A 16,911-nucleotide genomic window follows, 5' to 3' on the forward strand; every position below is an offset into this window, starting at 1 on the left:
GGACCTGTCTAGCCTGCCCTACACTTCCCCCCTCCCCCTCATTACTGGAGCATACACTCCCCCGGCGGTCAGAGGATCTGTCGTGCTCCAATAATGCCGGTTCTGAACCAGCCTTCCTATACTTCTTCCCTCTATCCCTTCTAACTGTTACCCAGCTCCCTGCCTGTTCAGCCTGCGCTTCCCCACTAAGCTCCACCCCCAGTGTTGACCCATTGAGTGTCTGCTCGGTGAGCAGCAAACTCCGTTCCATGTTGTCGATGCTCCTCAGTACCGCTATCTGAGCACTTAGATCCAGGATTTGGGCTTCCAAGTGCACGATATGCTCACATCTCTCGCAGCAGTATGGATCCCTGAGCGGTAGCTCAGGGAATGCATACATTGCGCAAGATGTACACTGCATGGCTCCGGCCAACATGGACGTCATTCTAAATATGGGGATACAGTCAGTATATATGTACAAGTACAAAACACAATTATTTATATATAGGTGTATGGACGGGGATCAATTAAGTATCAATTAAGTATGGACTGGGGATCAGCTGAGTGGGTCAGGTGGATTAATTAAGTATGGACGGTGTGTCAATTAACTATGGACTGGGATCAATAAGTATGGACTGGGGAAATTAATTGTGGACTAGGGAATCAATCAATTAATTATGGAAAGGGGGTTTAATTAAATAGGATGGGGGGTAAAGCAAATAAATAGGTATGGACGGTGGGTCAATTAACTAAGGACTGGGGATCAATAAGTATCAATAATATCAATAAATATGGACTGGGGAAATAATTAATTGTGGTCTGGGGAATCAATCAATTAATTATGGACAGGGGTTAATTAAATATGGTGGGGGATAAGGCAAATAGATAGGGACTGGGGATGAGTAAAAGTGGACAAGGGGAATCTATTAAATAGGACAAGGGGGATCAATCAATTATGGGCTGGGGGGGTCAATCATTTAAATGTGGTCAGGGGGATCACTTTAATATGGACGGGGGGTGGTCGGGGATCAATTAAATGAGGACGGGGGGGTCAATTTAATGTGGTCAGAGGGATCAGTTAAATATGGACGGGGGTGTTCAGGGGAATCAATTTAAATATGGACGGGGTGATCAATTAAATATGGACGGGGGGGTAATCAATTAAATATGGACTAGAGAATACAATACAATTACAATACAGATACAAATACAATACAGTACAGTACACACTTGGGTTCAGTAGGGCCGCTTATCGCGGCCTCCTGCCCCTCACTCACCTCCTCTAGGGACGCTGCACGCTATCACAGCGCGCTTGTCCCTCCGGTCGCCTCTTACCGGTCCTCCTGATCACCTCCTGGTCACCACCACCTGGCACCCTCCGCTGGCCGGCACTGCACGCTGCCACAGCGCTCTCTTGCGCTAGTCCCTCCGGTCGCCTCCTACTGGTCCTCCCGGTCCGCTCGGTCACCTCCGCCTGGCTCTCCTCCCTTCCCAGGAGCTCTCTCCACACACAGCACAACTCTTTCAGCACACGGCAGGCTGCAAGATACAGTAATGTATCACTTAGTTTACTGGGTCTAGCAGTTGTGACACTACCAGAGTCTTTAGATGTAACATGTAGCGGAGCTGAGAAAGCTAACCCCACCCACACCAGACTCTTAGGCTGTGTGCCCACGATGCGTTTTTTAAGCGTTTTTGCAGCGGCAATTCCGCTGCAGAAATGCTTAAAAAACGCTTGGTAGAAGGTCTGTCATGTTCCCCAATGATAATCCGCATGCGCTTTGCACATGCTGCGGAAATTTCCGCTGAGGATTATCATTGCGGAAAAAAATGCAGCACTACCAATTATTTTGCGGAAGCGTGGCGTTTTCGCCGCCATTGACTTGCATTGGAACGCATGACATCCGCATCACTGCATCTGTACATGCGGAATCCATGCGTTTCAATGTGCTGATGGTGCCCGAGTGTGGAGGAGAGGAGACTCTCCTCCGGACCCGGGTACCATAGAACCTGTGAAAAAAAGAATAAAACAAAAAATAAATATTAGATTTACCTTCTGATGGCCCCCGGTGTGCTTGTTCTCCCTTGCCAGCAGCTCGCGGTGGACTGAAGGACCTGCGCTGACGTCATAGTCATGTGACGGCAGGCCCTTCAGTGTAGTGTACCGTGACCTGCCGGCAAGCCAGGACGGAGCGAATAAAGACTCCGGCCATCAGAAGGTAAGTATAGATTTATTTTTTACCATTCTTTAAGGCAGGGCTGTGGAGTCGGAGTTGGAGCCCATTTTGATGGAGTCGGTATAAAATGGACCGACTCCGACTCCTAAAATAAATTGGGTACAGTATTTCAATGCAGTTTGTGGGGAATATTTTTTCATAGGAATTTGGGAAAGTTATGAAATGTCCTATAAACGGCTGTTCTATTCCTGATCTAAGGCTACATTCACATACAGCGTTTTTGCTGCGTTTTTTGAGGATACGTTTTTCAGCTGCTAAAGCAGATCAGCTTTTTAAAAAAACTGCATCACCTGAAAGGTTTTTGAGCTCATAGATAATGTTTTCAATAGCAAAAGCAGATTAGAAAAACGCCGAACAAACTGGCATGCTCATTCTTTGTCGGGATCTGTTTTTGAGCCCAAAAACGGATCCTCACAAAATGATGTGTCTGAATGTCATATCTTGAACCCATTGACTTTGCTGGGATGCCCAGAGACACTGCATTTTACTGCAAAAAAACGGATCCGCAAAAACGCTGTGTGTGAATCATGGCCTTAGCCAGCGAGGGGCAGGGGGGCAGATATGTTTAAAAGACAGCTCATACAGCTTGTTGTGAAGGACGGTGTACCATTATCATTATTTGCACGACCAGCTTTTACAGCTCTTAATGGAGAAATGGCCCGCAAACTTGGTGTTTCTCTGGAAAGAGAAAGTATTAGAAAATTAGTGATTTAAGAAGCCCTTAAACAAAGGGAAGATCTTAAAAAGACTCTCAAAAGACGATTCATGTTTCTTAAAATGGATGCCTGCACACATCACAGAGTGAACTATTTTGCCATCAATGTTCGATATGTTTGTGACAACAAAGAAATTGTTACCAAGACACTGGCAGTAAAGATACTAAGGCTAAGTGCCCACGATGCAGAAATGCTCAGGATTTTTTCCTGAGCGTTTCTGCATCTCCCTGGCAGAAAAAAACACATGCGGATTGTACATGCGGATTGTACATGCGGATTGTACATGCGTTTTTCCTGCCAGGGGCAAGCGGAAGTGAAACGTTCTTCACATGCATTTCCGCATGCGGGTTGACAAGCGCTTTCCAAGCGATTTTAGCATCACCTGGAAAGTGCTTGACAACTTGGTCACAATATATAAATCCATGCAAACAGCATGGATTTATATACACTGTGTGCAGAATTATTAGGCAAGTTCTATTTTAGAGGATTATTTTTATTATTGATCAACAACTATGTTCTCAATCAACCCAAAAGACTCATAAATATCCAAGCTTAATATTTTTGGAAGTTGGAGTGGTTTTTTTTTTAGATTTGGCTATCTTAGGAGGATATCTGTTTGTGCAGGTAACTATTACTGTGCAGAATTATTAGGCAACTTAATAAAAAACCAAATATAATCCCATCTCACTTGTTTATTTTCACCAGGTAAACCAATATCAGTGCACAAAATTTAGAAATAAACATTTCTGACATGCAAAAACAAAAACCAAAAAAATTAGTGATCAATATAGCCACCTTTCTTTATGATGACTCTCAACAGCCTTCCATCCATAGATTGTCAGTTGCTTGATCTGTTTTCGATCAACATTGCGTGCAGCAGCCACCACACCCTCCCAGACACTGTTCCGAGAGGTGTACTGTTTTCTCTCCCTGTAGATCTCACATTTTATGATGGACCACAGGTTCTCTATGGGGTTCAGATCAGGTGAACAAGGGGGCCATGTCATTATTTTTTCTTCTTTTAGACCTTTACTGGCCAGCCACGCTGTGGAGTAGTTGGATTCATGTGATGGAACATTGTCCTGCATGAAAATCATGTTTTTCTTGAACGATACCAACTTCTTCCTGTACCACTGCTTGAAGAAGTTGTCTTCCAGAAACTGGCAGTAGGTCTGGGAGTTGAGCTTCACTCCATCCTCAACCCGAAAAGGTCCCACAAGTTCATCTATAAATCTATACTTACCTTCCGATGGCCCCCGGTGTCTTGATTTCCTCCGTCCCGGCAGCAGTAGAGTGAAGGACCTGCCAACGTCGGCGTCGCGTGACCCGCCACATGACTCTGACGTCAGCGCAGGTCCTTCAGTCCATCGCAAACTGCTGCCAAGCAAGGAGGAGCGCACCGCGGGCCGCCAGAAGGTAAGTATATATTTATTTTTTATTTTATTCTTTTTTTTTTTACAGTTTTCTATGGTACCCAGGTCCGGAGGAGAGTCTCCTCTCCTCTAGACCTGGGTACCATCCGCACATTAGAACGCATGGAATGCGCATCTACATATACAGTGATTCGGAATTGGCGCGTTCTAATGCAAGTCAATGGCGGCGAAAACGCAGCACTTCTGCAAAATAATTGGTAGTGCTGCGTTTTTTTCCGCAATGATAATCCGCAGCGGAAAGTTCCGCAGCATGTGCACAGCACATGCGGATTATCATTGGGGGACATGGCAGACCTTCTACCAAGTGTTTTTTAAGCTTTTCTGCAGCGTTTTTGCCGCTGCGGAAACGCTTAAAAAACGCATCGTGGGCACACAGCCTAAAGCTCTTCACACCAGCCAGTTTCTCCAGGCCTTAGTGGAAAAAGTTCTGCAAGATTACGAACTCAAAAAAGAACAGGTTCTTGCTATTATAATGGACAATGCTTCAAGCATGAGAAGTACAATTAAACTGATGAATGAGAGTAATGAACAACAGCTAGAAGAAAATTTAGGATTCAGTATGTTTGAGATGGAAGGCCACAGTGCTGTTCATGTAACTTAGGAACAAACATATTACAACAGAAGAACAGCAAAATTATACTTTAGAAATAGATGATCTTGTTGAAGCTGCTTCAAAACACTTTCCTATTCATCACATGCGCTGTGTTGTGCACACCCTGCAGCTGGCAATAAGAGATATGCTGGAAATCTGATTGGAAAAGTGAGGAAATTGGTTATTGCCACCAGAACCCCTAAAATTGATTCCATCTTGAAGAGACGTGCTGGGAAAGGGGCAATTGTCGATCAAGCCACTCGGTGGGGCAGCACTTATTTAATGATTGAGCAATTTGCTTGAACTAAAACCGTTTCTTATAGATATGGCGAACCCTCAGGTAACCCTAAATGAAGGTCAGTGGACACAGGTGGCTGAATTGAAGGAATTGCTTAATCACCCATTTACCGTGACTAAAAAATTACAAGCTGAGGATTTAAGTCCTGGTATTTTCATAAGGGAGTGGAAGAACTTGCTATTTTGCCTGTCCCAAAGAGGAGGTTTAATCGCAGATGGCATTTCTGCTTCAATGAAACGGAGAGAGACACAGCTATTAGAAAATAACATTTTTCTGGCAGCTGTTTATGTGGACCTAAGTCATCGTATTCTGCTTGATGATCAACAGCTTACTAAAGGAAAAGAAGCTCTGACTGAGGTAGCAGTTAGGATGAGTGGCCTACAGGAGGACTGCCAGGCGCAAGAGGACTTGGGTCCTGACAGTGCTACTGCTGCCATATCTTCATCCTCATCAGATGAGGAGTTTGACTTTGACAAGTATTTGGATGACATGGAGCAGGCAAAGCGTTGCCGCAAGGAAAAAGATTTCACTCCGTCTCCTATAGCAAACAGATTGACCATATTTCAGCAAAATGTTTCACTTGTTCTCAAAGAAATAGAAAAATTCAACCGTTCATCAAAACTGAATGTGCATGAGGCAATTCCTTCATACCCAGAAATTGCTAGAGATGTTGCCCATGTGGTTACTTCTTTGCCTCCAACCCAAGTTAGTGTAGAGAGGTTGTTCTCCAACCTTAAAATTATTAGGTCAGATTTGAGGTCATCTATGAAGGAGGATCTGATGGAGGCACTTCTATTTCTTAGAACAAATTCATAGACTGCACAAATGTTATTTAGTATGTTTTTGTTGAAAACTGTTTTTTGCCACTTACATAGTGTTATATTTATATAATATACAGTACAGACCAAAAGTTCAAAAGTTTGGACACACCCTCTCATTTAAAGATTTTTCTGTATTTTCATGACTATGGAAATTGTACATTCACACTGAAGGCATCAAAACTATGAATTAACACATGTGGAATTATATACTTAACAAAAAAGTGTGAAACAACTGAAAATATGTCTTATATTCTAGGTTCTTCAAAGTAGCTACCTTTTGCTTTGATGACTGCTTTGCACACTCTTGGCATTCTATTGATGAGCTTCAAGAGGTAGTCACCGGAAATGGTCTTCCAACAATGTTGAAGGAGTTCCCAGAGATGCTTAGCACTTGTTGGCCCTTTTGCCTTCACTCTGCGGTCCAGCTCACCCCAAACCATCTCGATTGGGTTCAGGTCTGGTGACTGTGGAGGCCAGGTCATCTGGCGTAGCACCCCATCACTCTCCCTCTTGGTCAAATAGCCCTTACACAGCCTGGAGGTGTGTTTGGGGTCATTGTCCTGTTGAAAAATAAATGATGGTCCAACTAAACGCAAACCGGATGGAATAGCATGCCGCTGCAAGATGCTGTGGTAGCCATGCTGGTTCAGTATGCCTTCAATTTTTAATAAATCCCCAACAGTGTCACCAGCAAAGCACCCCCACACTATCACACCTCCTCCTCCATGCTTCACGGTGGGAACCAGGCATGTAGAGTCCATCTGTTCACCTTTTCTGCGTCGCACAAAGACACGGTGGTTGGAACAAAAGATCTCAAATTTGGACTCATCAGACCAAAGCACAGATTTCCACTGGTCTAATGTCCATTCCTTGTGTTCTTTAACCCAAACAAGTCTCTTCTGCTTGTTGCCTGTCCTTAGCAATGGTTTCCTAGCAGCTATTTTACCATGAAGGCCTGCTGCACAAAGTGTCCTCTTAACAGTTATAGAGATGTCTGCTGCTAGAACTCTGTGGCATTGACCTGGTCTGTAATCTGAGCTGCTGTTAACCTGTGATTTCTGAGGCTGGTGACTCGGATAAACATCCTCAGAAGCAGAGGTGACTCTTGGTCTTCCTTTCCTGGGGCAGTCCTCATGTGAGCCAGTTTCTTTGTAGCGCTTGATGGTTTTTGCAACTGCACTTGGGGACACTTTCAAAGTTTTCTCAATTTTTTGGACTGACTGACCTTCATTTCTTAAAGTAATGATGGCCACTCGTTTTTCTTTACTTAGAATTTGTATTATGGCAAGAAAAAAGCAGCTAACAGTCTATTCAGTAGGACTATCAGCTGTGTATCCACCAGACTTCTGCACAGCACAACTGATGGTCCCAACCCCATTTATAAGGCAAGAAATCCCACTTATTAAACCTGACAGGGCACACCTGTGAAGTGAAAACCATTTCCGGTGACTACCTCTTGAAGCTCATCAAGAGAATGCCAAGAGTGTGCAAAGCAGTCATCAAAGCAAAAGGTGGCTACTTTGAAGAATCTAGAATATAAGACATATTTTCAGTTGTTTCACACTTTTTTGGTAAGTATATAATTCCACATGTGTTAATTCATAGTTTTGATGCCTTCAGTGTGAATGTACAATTTTCATAGTCATGAAAATACAGAAATTTCTTTAAATGAGAAGGTGTGTCCAAACTTTTGGTCTGTGCGGTGCGTATATATATATATATATATATATATATATATATATATATATATATATGTATATATATATATATATGTATATGTTATAATCGATATTACATAGTGTATTACATATTTACAATTTATTAGTTTTTTGTGTTCTAAAGTTGTATTCTAATAAATATATATTATGTTCTATCTAAATATCTTGATTATTGTATCATAAAAATGATTAAATGTCTGATGTTCACATTGTACTACAATAAATTTTTCACTTAAATGTAAGCAGTATATGTGGGAGTCGGTGTAAGGGAAATTGAAGAGTCATAGTCGCAGGTTTGGCTTACCGACTGCACAGCCCTGCTTTAAGGTCACACTATATAAATCCATGTCGTTTGCATGGATTTATATAGTGTGACCAAGTTCTCAAGCACCTTCCAAGTGATGCTAAAATGCAGAAATGCAAGTGAAGAACGCTTCACATCCGCATGTCCCTGGCAGGAAAAAACGCATTTAAAATCCGGATGCGTTTTTTTCTGCCAGGGAGATGCAGAAACGCTCAGGAAAAAATCCGGAGCATTTCTGCATCGTGGGCACTTGGCCTCAATGTACATTGTATGTAGACAGTAAGCTGCTTATCAGAGGAGGGGACAGAGTCGGACCAGGGCTCACGTGAGCTGTAGTCCAGACAGTGATAATTTTCTGGTGATAAAACCTTCGTTGTATTGAAACACAGTCTAATAGGTGATACATCCTTTAATTCTGTGTTTTAACCCCTTCAAGCCATGACCATTTTCCATTTTTTTTTTTTGTTTTTGTTTTTTTCCTCTCCTTTTCCAGGAGCCATCCCTTTTTTATTTTTCAATATAACCAAATGAGGGCTTGTTTTTTACGGGCCGAGTTGTGCTTTTGAATGACCCTATTTTTTTTGGCCACATAGTGTACTGGAAAATGGGAAAAAAATTTCGAAGGGCCTAGAAATTGCAGAAAAAAGGTAATTTTAAGAATTGTTTTTTTGTTTTTTTATTTACCATGTTCACTATATGGTAAAGCTGACCTGGCAATCTGATTCTCTAGGTCAGTGCGATTATGCAAATAACAAACCTGGATAGATTTTTTTTTTTTTTTTTTAACTTAGGTGGTGAAAAAAATTGGACATCTGTAAGAAAAAAAAAAAAAGTCTCCATTTTACGAAACCCGTAACGTCTCTAATTAGTGATGAGCGAGCGTGTTCTGTTAACCCTTTCAGCAAGCATGCTCGCCGAGTATTTGCGGCGTGCTCGAATGTCATGTTTTAGTCACTCCGTGTGAATGATTTGTGACTGTTTGCCATTCCTCACATGTATTAAAGCTGTCAAAGAAACAGGCATTCCTCACATGTATTAAAGCTGTCAAACAGTCGCAAAACATGCACACGGAGTGACTAAAACATGACATTTGAGCACGCCGCAAATAGTCGGCGAGCACTCAAGCATGCTCGTAAATCTCAGGTAACGAGCATTCTCGCTCATCACTAGTTTTAATTATTCAAGATATGAGTCTGTGTGGTGGCTTAATTTTTGCACCCTGAGCTTACATTATTATTGATATCATTTGGGGTAGATATGATGTTTTGATAGCCTCTTATTGCATTTTATTGAATTGCTGCAGCAGCCAAAAAAGTAATTTTGCCATTTGGATTCTGTTCTGGGATTTGGGTAACTTTGTGGGAATAGCTGGACTATGTCTGATTCACTGGACTATGTCAGTCCTGCGTGGGAACTTTTTTTTTTTTTTACTTACTGAGTTAGTAATGGGGGTGTCTTATAGGCGCCTCTACATTACGAAAAGCAGGGTTTAATGTCAGCTGTGTTTTTGGACCGTTCACAGCAATCATCAACCCCAAGCACCATTATCCCGATTGCCAATGCACCAGGACAGTCGAGAAGAGCCAAGGCAAAGCGCCACAATTGGCGCAACTGATGTGATGTTCTACTTCTGGGGTGGCTGCGGGCTGTATTTTTAGGTTGGGAAGGGCCCTATAAGCCTGGACCTTCCTAGCCTGATAATATCAGCTTACAGCTGTCTGCTTTGCCTTTTGTTGGTTACCAAAATTGTCATGGGACCCCCACATCATTTTTTATTTATTTATTCTTAAAAAGCCGTTCAATATTCTCCACCGTGTTCAATTTTATTATATGTTGGGGGTTTATGCAATTATGTCTATTTCTGTCGCTCTGTCTATATAGCCATGGCCGAAAGTGTTGGCACCCTTGAAATTAATCTACAAAACGAAGTTTTTCTACCAGAAAATTATTGCAATGCACACGTTTTGTTATACACGTTTATTTTCTTTGTGTGTGGCAAATTGGATATTCTTTCTCACAAAACCCCAAAAATGGTCCGGACAATATTGTTGGCACCTTTCCGAAATTGTGAGTGAACCACTTTGTTTCAAGCATGTGATGCTCGTTCAAACTCACCTGTGGTAAGTAACAGGTGTGGGCAATATGAAAATCACACCAGATGAAAAGGGGAGAAGTTGACTCAATCTTTGCATTGTGTGTCTGTTTGTGCCACACGAAGCATGGAACAGAAAGCGAAGAGAACTGTTTGAGGACTTGAAAACCAAAATTGTCCATCTCCAGAGATCTGCATACCAAGAAGCAGGAGCCGTGCTGCGGTACAGTGTGAGCGCTATTAAGGAAAATGAATATTCAGTGGTCCACACGCTCGTGGGTGTGGAGAGCGATGAATATTCATTTTCTTTAGCAGCGGGGACAGTGTAGGCTGCAGCAGGCGACTCCTGCCTCCTGTGCCCGCTCCACCGCCACTGCTGCTCCCCCACACCTCCCACAGTCACCATATATAGTCCATATATATTCGGACTATAAGACGTACCCCCGACTTTCCTCCAAAATTTTGGAGGAAAAAAGTGCGTCTTATAGTCGGAAAAATACGGTACTCTCCCTGGTCCAGCGCCTCCTCTCCGCGAATGCCTTATTTTATTTCTTTAAAATGCTTTGCTTATGTAGCGCCATCATATTCCTCAGTGCTTATGGTCACTGTCCCCATTGGGCTCACAATCTAGATTCCCTATCAGTATGTCTTTGTAGTGTGGGAGGAAACTGGAGAACCCGGAGGAAATCAACGCAAACACAGGGAGAACATACAGACTCTTTGCAGATGTTGTACTTAGTGGGATTTGAACCCAGGACCCCAGTGCTGCAAAGCAACAATGCTAACCACTGAGCCACCATGCTGACCAGCCTTGGTTTTTGTTGATCAGTTGCAGCTTATCACCGAAATCAGCTGCTCAGATGATGGACAGCAAAAGCTGAAGAGCTCACTGATTGGCTGCAGTGTTGTTAATGTGATGTAATCACTGCAGCTGATCAGAAAAGACTGGGGCAGTGACATAGAGTCAGCGCTGAACTCGAAGAGGGTAAGTAAAGCTCAGTTTATTGTTTCACACATCACTGAGCCTGGGGGCTGAAACCAGGTGAAAGGTGACAGATTTCCTTTAATGGGATTGTTCCAAAGTTTTTTTCAATCTCGACTAACAGCAGCACGATGCAGGGGCAGAAACCCTGATTCCAGAGATGTATCACCTATTGGGTTGCTTGTTGCAGTTTTGATTAAAACAGTTTTTCTCTGCTGCAAATCTACTAATTCTCTGAATGCTGAGCTCTGTATAACCCTGCCCACAGCACTGATTGGCAGCTGTCCATGTACACTGTGCATAGGCAGAAATTGGCCAATCTGTGGGGTGTGGTTGGACTACCTGGCAGCAGGTTTACTAGTTCTCTAGTGATAATCTCTGGCAATAAAACACTGATCTCATCAAAACAGCAGCCCAATAAGTGACACAACACTAGAATCAGGCTCTCTGCCCCTACATTATGCTGCTCTCAGATTAGTTTGTATGTGTTCAATGACAGATTCCCTTTAAGGCGATCTACATCCCTGGTTGGTGTAAATACATGGTGACAGCCACTTCGCAGATGATTTATGCCCTGTTAGGCTAGGTTCTTACTCTGTTTGAGACCAACATTTATTAGTTTAGGGCAAATTAATTTTGCTTCAGTGTTGGGTAAGTTGGATTTTATTCCACTTATTGGTAAAATATTCAAACACTGCCATGAAATCCTGGGTCTTGATCACTTCTATCTGGTACCAGTTGGAACTGTTTTCTCTTTATGTGAATAATAGGAAATTAAACAGTAATTTATAATTGCCCCACACTTATTTTTGTGTATATTGTGTTTTTGCAGGATAGACTTGGACAAAGCAAAAGCCACAGGAGATTGGAAAGCCGTGCACGATTTCTATTTAACCACATTTGATTCGTTCCTGGAGTTAAATGCTGCATTCAAGGTAATCTATAACATTCAGTATAAGCCTTTATTAGCATGGTGAAGAATGGATTAGAAACATTATTCTACACTGCTATGTAAAGGGACTCCAGTGTGATGAAGAATACAAGAGCATAAGAAAAATTCATTGCTTTGCGTGATTTAAAGGGCATCGTCCTTAAAATAGAATACCTGGAAATAGAAGTCCCTGAGCTGTCCTCATGTGCTAAGGTCTTTATTATTCTCTTTGGCTTGCCACTTACATGTCCCTTACTAATTGCTGCCATCTCATTGCCCCTAGGTCAGCCATCAGACTTTCTCCAACTCCTGAGCGGCATGTATATCTTCTAGAATGTGTAGAGCTACATCGCTACACCTTCTTTCTTCCTTTCCTGTCCTTCTTATAAATCTTTACTAAAGAATTGCAATTTTCTTTAAAGGGGTTTTCCACTACTAGGATAACCCTTTCTTGAACTAAATGTTTGGCCCCAATAAAATAAAAAAACAACAACCCATACTTCCTTCCCGTGCCGGCACCGTTCCAGCGGTGTCAGCGAGTCTCCGGAGCTCTGGTGCGGTGGAATGACAAGTGCTGCTCGGCGCCCAATCAGCGCTTGTGTCACTGTCCCCACCTTCATACAGATTGAACATGAAGAGGACGTCCAATCAGCTGCCCTGCTCTTCCTAGTAGTGGAGTACAAGCTCAGTAGAATGTCTTGTACTCCTCTCTGTGCACATGTACATAGACCTTGTATTGGGTCCGTACACCGCTCTGTGGTGCACACTCATTCTGGAGCTATGCGTTGTGCGTGCTTTTGTTCCGTTTTTTGATCAATCAGTGAGGAGGAGGTGTCAGGATCTGCTGTTAGGAAGGGACTAGCTATGAAAATAAGAAATAAAAGCTACCATAAGTCTTCTTTACCATTGTAAACCTGCTCCATGGTATGGTAGTAGGTTTTATTGTTGGATTCTATACTTCTCACTGTGCACTGGAGATAAATAATGATATACCAGCCATTCTTTACAGGCACTCTTGCAGATTTCAGCCTTCAGCAGAATCGTCGGCACTCGGTCATTGTGGGAGTATGAACTGTTTACTTTGGATTTGAAGTAGCCATTATCTGCATCATATTCTTTAGGATTACAGGGGCAAATTGTCTATTCAGAGAGGAAAAGGACTTGAACTCTAGTACCACCTATTGGAAGTAGCAATCCTAAGTCCATATCGACCCTTTAATGAGCTTTACAATATGACTTGGGATAGAAGCCAAATCAGAATCTCAATTTGCAGACACGGTGTTTCTGGATATTTCCCCTCATCAGTGCAAAGTATGAGATCTGATTTGGTTAGACGAAAGGCTAAGACTGGGTTCTAAGGGGTAAGCGTTGAAGACTCCTCATACTGGTGTGCCAGACCTGGCAAGTCACTCTCCATAAGGAGAAAACTTACCCCTTAGAACCCAGTCTTAGCCTCTCGAATAGCCAAATCAGATCTCATACTTTGCACTGGGGACAACAGGTCTGACTCTGCTTCCTGGCTTCAATTATAATCAGGAGTCACCATACAGCTATGGAGAAAAAGCCTAAAGGAGCACTCATACATCCGTGTGATATGTCCTGAGTGCTGTGTGAAATTTTTTTTTATTGGAAAGTTCTCTGAGAGTCTCACAGATCCATTCGCACATCCATGGAAATTACGGATCCGAGCATGAGAGGCGTGAAACTCATAGCAGGTCCTATTCTAGTCCGATATTGAGGATCAGAGTAGGACATAGTCAGTACGTCTCTGTACTGTCCAAAATAAAATCTGGTCCCAAGATTCACCCTAATTTGTTGAACTTGTAAAAGATCTTGTACAACAGGCACCCAAGAGCGAAAAGTATCAATCTAACATAGAATCATAGAATCATAGAATGGTAGAGTTGGAAGGGACCTCCTGGGTCATCTGGTCCAACCCCCTGCTCAAAGCAGGATTCACTAGATCATCTCAGACAGATGTCTGTCCAGCCTCTGTTTGAAGACGTCCATTGAAGGGGAACTCACCACCTCTCGTGGCAGCCTGTTCCACTCATTAATCACCCTAACTGTCAAAAAGTTTTTTCTAATATCTAATCTGTGTCTCCTCCCATTTAGTTTCATCCCATTGCTTCTAGTCTTTCCTTGTGCAAATGAGAATAAAGATGATCCTTCTACAATGTGACAGCCCTTGACATATTTGTAGACAGCTATTAAGTCTCCTCTCAGTCTTCTTTTTTGCAAGCTAAACACTCCCAAATCCTTCAACCGTTCCTCATAGGACATGGTTTGCAGACCAGTCACCATTCTGGTCGCTCTTCTCTGAACTTGCTCCAGTTTGTCTATGTCTTTTTTAAAATGTGGTGCCCAAAACTGTACACAGTATTCCAGATGAGGTCTGACCAAAGAGGAGTAAAGACCGATAATGACTTCACGTGATCTAGACTGTATGCTTCTGTTAATACATCCCAGAATTTTATTTGCCTTTTTTGCTGCTGCATCACACTGTTGACTCATGTTCAGTCTATGATCTATTAGTATACCTAAGTCTTTTTCACATGTACTGTTGCTTAGCTCTATTCCTCCCATTCTGTATATGCTTTTTTCATTTTTATTGCCCAGATGTAGTACTTTGCATTTTTCCCGGTTAAAAACCATTCTTTTGGTTGCTGCCCACTGCTCCAGTTTATTTAGGTCTTTTTGAATCCTCTCTCTCTCTTCTCTAGTATTAGCTATCCCTCCTAGCTTTGTGTCATCAGCAAATTTAATCAGTTTACCCTCAATTCCTTCATCTAAATCATTGATAAAGATGTTGAACAATACAGGTCCCAGGACGGAGCCCTGTGGTACCCCACTTGAGACATTCATCCAGCTGGATGTGAAGCCATTTACAACCACCCTTTGAGTCCGATCACTAAGCCAGTTATGAATCCACCTAACAGTTGCCTGGTCCATTGCATACTTGGTCATTTTTTCAATAAGGATGGTGTGAGATACTTTGTCAAATGCTTTGCTGAAGTCAAGATATACTATATCTACAGCATTTCCCTGATCCACCCAGTCAGTGATTCTGTCATAGAAGGAAATTAAGTTAGTCTGACATGACTTGTTAGTTACAAACCCATGCTGACTCTGGTTAATCACTTCATTCTTATCCATGTACTTACATACATGTTGTTTAATAATTTGTTCAAAGATCTTTCCTGGTATAGAAGTCAGACTCACCGGCCTATAGTTCCCTGGGTCCACCTTCTTCCCCTTTTTGAAGATAGGAACAACATTTGCTCTTCTCCAGTCTTCTGGGACTTCTCCTGTTCTCCAAGAATTTTCAAAGATTATGGAGAGTGGTTCTAAAATTTCTTCTACGATCTCCTTCAGTACTCTGGGGTGTAATTCATCTGGACCTGGAGACTTGAACTCATTTATGTTAGCTAAATATTCCCTCACAATCTTTCTGTTTACAGATAACTTGGATTCCTCTATTCCTTAAAAGGACAGTGAAGATCAGTTGATGTTACATTTTCTTTCTGAGAGAAAACAGATGCAAAATAGGAATTAAAAAGTTCGGCCTTCTCAACATCCTCTCTTACCATTTCTCCATTTTCATCCTGTAAAAATCCTATAGCATCTTTGACTTTTCTTTTACTTTTGACATACCCCCAAAATCCTTTTTTATTGCTTTTGACATCTCTTGCAAGCCTTAATTCATTGTCAGCTTTAGCTAACCTGATACGTGCCCTGCAGGATCTGCAGACTGCATTATAATCTTCTTTAGATATGCCTCCCTCTTTCCATTTAATAAACATTTCTTTCTTTCTTTTTAGCATGTGTTTAAGTTCTGTGTTCATCCATCCTGGTTTCCTTAAATGCTTCCCATTCTTCCTACTTTTCGGGATTGTTAACGATTGTGCTTTGAGAATCTCATTTTTAAAAATTTCCCATCCTTCCTGGACATTTTTGTCCTTAAGGACATCCAGCCATTGGATCCCTCCTATTCTCTTTCTGAGTCTCTTAAAATCTGCCTTTCTAAAATCTAACCTTGAAGTCTGAGTCTTCACATGTCTTCCTCCTCTAGTGATTTTGAACATGTCCATGTCTCTCAATATGACTGTGCTTCGTTTGCAGAGAGATGTGAACGCGCCTCTTAACACTGTTGAAGATTCCAGAATCAATACAAAGTTTTTGAACGTTGTCTATGATGCCTTATTAACTACTGTAAGTATCAGAAATGAAAAGTCTAATGCACAGTGCATATATCATCACCAGGGTAGGGAAGGGTCACTATGGGAAGACCCAGGGTATGGTTCGGCATAGTGGTGGAAAACCAATTAATAGGAATATGGCAGTCACCTCTCATCTCATTGGTGTGTGCTGTTATGCCATTAGTTGGGGAAGGGATGTCATACAGGATGGCCTATGATCAACATATAGCTACTGAACCAACGCGTGGCTTCCAAATAGTGTGCTAGCCTGCCCAATGTTGAATGGGAAGGGACAGTCATTATAACACTAATAATTATAAAATAACTTTGGAGATGGGGGAGGACTGTTCCATACGTTAATCCATCATTGGTTTGGTATATTTTTCAGACTCAAGATATCCAGAAAACAGTACTGAAAGGAATAATTAACAGTCTGTTAAGGGAATGGAAAGGGTGAGTTCTGTTCCTGTACATCCTATAAAACTATGGGCCCGATTCATCAAAGCTTTTACGCCAGTATATAAAGTTTTGAAAAATCGCAATATTTTGGTGCAACTTGAGCCTGCTATAAAATGTTGCACTTTTGGCATTTTCACGCTGTTTTTGCAC

General features: G+C 42.1%; 1 protein-coding gene across 1 annotated transcript in view; it reads left to right on the top strand.

Annotated features, from left to right (window-relative positions):
* HECTD2 (HECT domain E3 ubiquitin protein ligase 2) overlaps positions 1-16,911 on the top strand; it is a 128,057-nt gene that overhangs the window by 53,932 nt on the left and 57,214 nt on the right. Inside the window, exons 4-6 of the mRNA XM_073685557.1 lie at positions 12,005-12,107; positions 16,226-16,315; positions 16,691-16,755. Of these exons, the coding sequence (XP_073541658.1) occupies positions 12,005-12,107; positions 16,226-16,315; positions 16,691-16,755 (258 nt within the window). The remainder of the gene's footprint in view (positions 1-12,004; positions 12,108-16,225; positions 16,316-16,690; positions 16,756-16,911) is intronic.

Source organism: Phyllobates terribilis, unplaced genomic scaffold (genome assembly GCF_046119375.1).
Source record: "Phyllobates terribilis strain yellow unplaced genomic scaffold, ASM4611937v1 Scaffold_5__5_contigs__length_657084704, whole genome shotgun sequence".
Taxonomy (NCBI): Eukaryota; Metazoa; Chordata; class Amphibia; order Anura; family Dendrobatidae; genus Phyllobates; species Phyllobates terribilis.